This window comes from Phaethon lepturus, unplaced genomic scaffold, assembly GCF_000687285.1.
Source record: "Phaethon lepturus isolate BGI_N335 unplaced genomic scaffold, ASM68728v1 scaffold17178, whole genome shotgun sequence".
NCBI lineage: Eukaryota > Metazoa > Chordata > Aves > Phaethontiformes > Phaethontidae > Phaethon > Phaethon lepturus.
Window position 1 is genome coordinate 1 of NW_010555676.1, and position 1,692 is coordinate 1,692.

Sequence of the window (1,692 nt, forward strand, 5' to 3'; positions counted from 1 at the left end):
GGAGGCGGGCGGGACGGAGGGTGGGAAGATGACCGCGGCGTCCGCGGGGCCACCGACATCTCCAAGGCGGGGACAGGGCGAGGGAGGGATGGAACCGTATGGAGATGGAGTCGTATGGGGCTGGGTGGAGCCGTAGGGAGACGGAGGGGGGAGATGGAGCCGTATAGGGCTGGGGGGATGGAGATGGCGCCCTATAGGATTGGGAGGATGGAGATGGAGTCGTATAGGGTTGGGGGGATGGAGATGGAGCCATAGGGAGATAGAGGGTGGAGATGGAGCCCTATAGGGTTTGGGGGATGGAGATGGAGCCATATCAGGTTGGGGGGATGGAGATGGAGCCGTATGGAGATAGAGGGGGGAGATGGAACCCTATTGGGTTGGGGGGATGGAGATGGAGCCCTATAGGGTTAGGGGGATGGAGATGGAGCCATATGGAGATAGAGGGTGGAGATGGAGCCCTATAGGGTTGGGAGGATGGAGATGGGGCCCTATAGGGTTGGGACGATGGAGATGGAGCCATATCAGGTTGGGAGGATGGAGATGGAGCTATAGGGAGATAGAGGGTGGAGATGGAGCCCTATAGGGTTGGGAGGATGGAGATGGGGCCCTATAGGGTTGGGACGATGGAGATGGAGCCATATCAGGTTGGGAGGATGGAGATGGAGCTATAGGGAGATAGAGGGTGGAGATGGAGCCCTATAGGGTTGGGAGGATGGAGATGGGGCCCTATAGGGTTGGGACGATGGAGATGGAGCCATATCAGGTTGGGAGGATGGAGATGGAGCTATAGGGAGATAGAGGGTGGAGATGGAGCCCTATAGGGTTGGGGGGATGGAGATGGCGCTGTATCGGGTTGGGGGGATGGAGATGGCGCCATGTGGAGCAGATGGGGCTATGGGGCTGGTGCGGGGGGGAGGTGGCGGAACGGGCGGCTGGCGGCGAGAAGAGGGACTGAGGGGTGGCAGGAGAGGACGTGTCGCCCTCACCTCGTCCCCGTCCCCGCAGTGGGACCTCGTCTGCAGCTACCGGCAGCTCCGGCAGATGGCCCAGTCCGTCTACATGGCTGGGGTCCTGGTGGGCGCCCTGGTCCTGGGGGGCCTCTCGGACAGGTGAGGGCAGCAGAGACCCCTCCCCGTGCCTCAGTTTCCCCACGGGGCATTGGGCAGGCCAGCACCCGGTGGCAGCCGGTGGCAGCCGGTGCCTCCCTGTTGCAGGTTTGGGCGCAAGGCCATGTTGATGTGGTCCTACCTGCAGCTGGGGGTGATGGGGACGTGCACGGCCTTCGCCCCCAACTACGCGTCCTACTGCGTCTTCCGCTTCGCCGGTGGCATGGCCCTCTCCGGCTTCGGCCTCAGCATCACCTGCCTGGGTGAGGGGGCAGGGGTGAGGATGACCACGGGGACCTGGGTGGGGACAATCGGCACGGCTGTGGATGGGGCAACCCAACGGCCGTGGATGGGGACATCACCGTGGCCATCGAGAGGGACGCTGCCGTGGCCGTGGATGCAGATGTCCCCAACGACCGTGGTTGGGGACAGCGATGAGGATGGCCGGCGTGGCTGCGGGTGGGGACAATGGGGATGACCCAACGGCCGTGGATGTCCCAGTGGCCATGATGTGGATGTCACCGTGGCCGTGGAGAGGGACGCTGCCATGGCCATGGATGTGGACATCAACATGGCCATGGGGAGG

General features: G+C 63.5%; 1 protein-coding gene across 1 annotated transcript in view; it reads left to right on the forward strand.

The window, feature by feature from the left end:
• Nucleotides 1-1,008: 1,008 nt before the first annotated feature.
• LOC104624797 (solute carrier family 22 member 6-A-like) overlaps nt 1,009-1,692 on the forward strand; it is a 4,132-nt gene continuing 3,448 nt past the window's right edge. Inside the window, exons 1-2 of the mRNA XM_010292254.1 lie at nt 1,009-1,109; nt 1,215-1,369. Of these exons, the coding sequence (XP_010290556.1) occupies nt 1,042-1,109; nt 1,215-1,369 (223 nt within the window). The 5' untranslated portion in view covers nt 1,009-1,041. The remainder of the gene's footprint in view (nt 1,110-1,214; nt 1,370-1,692) is intronic.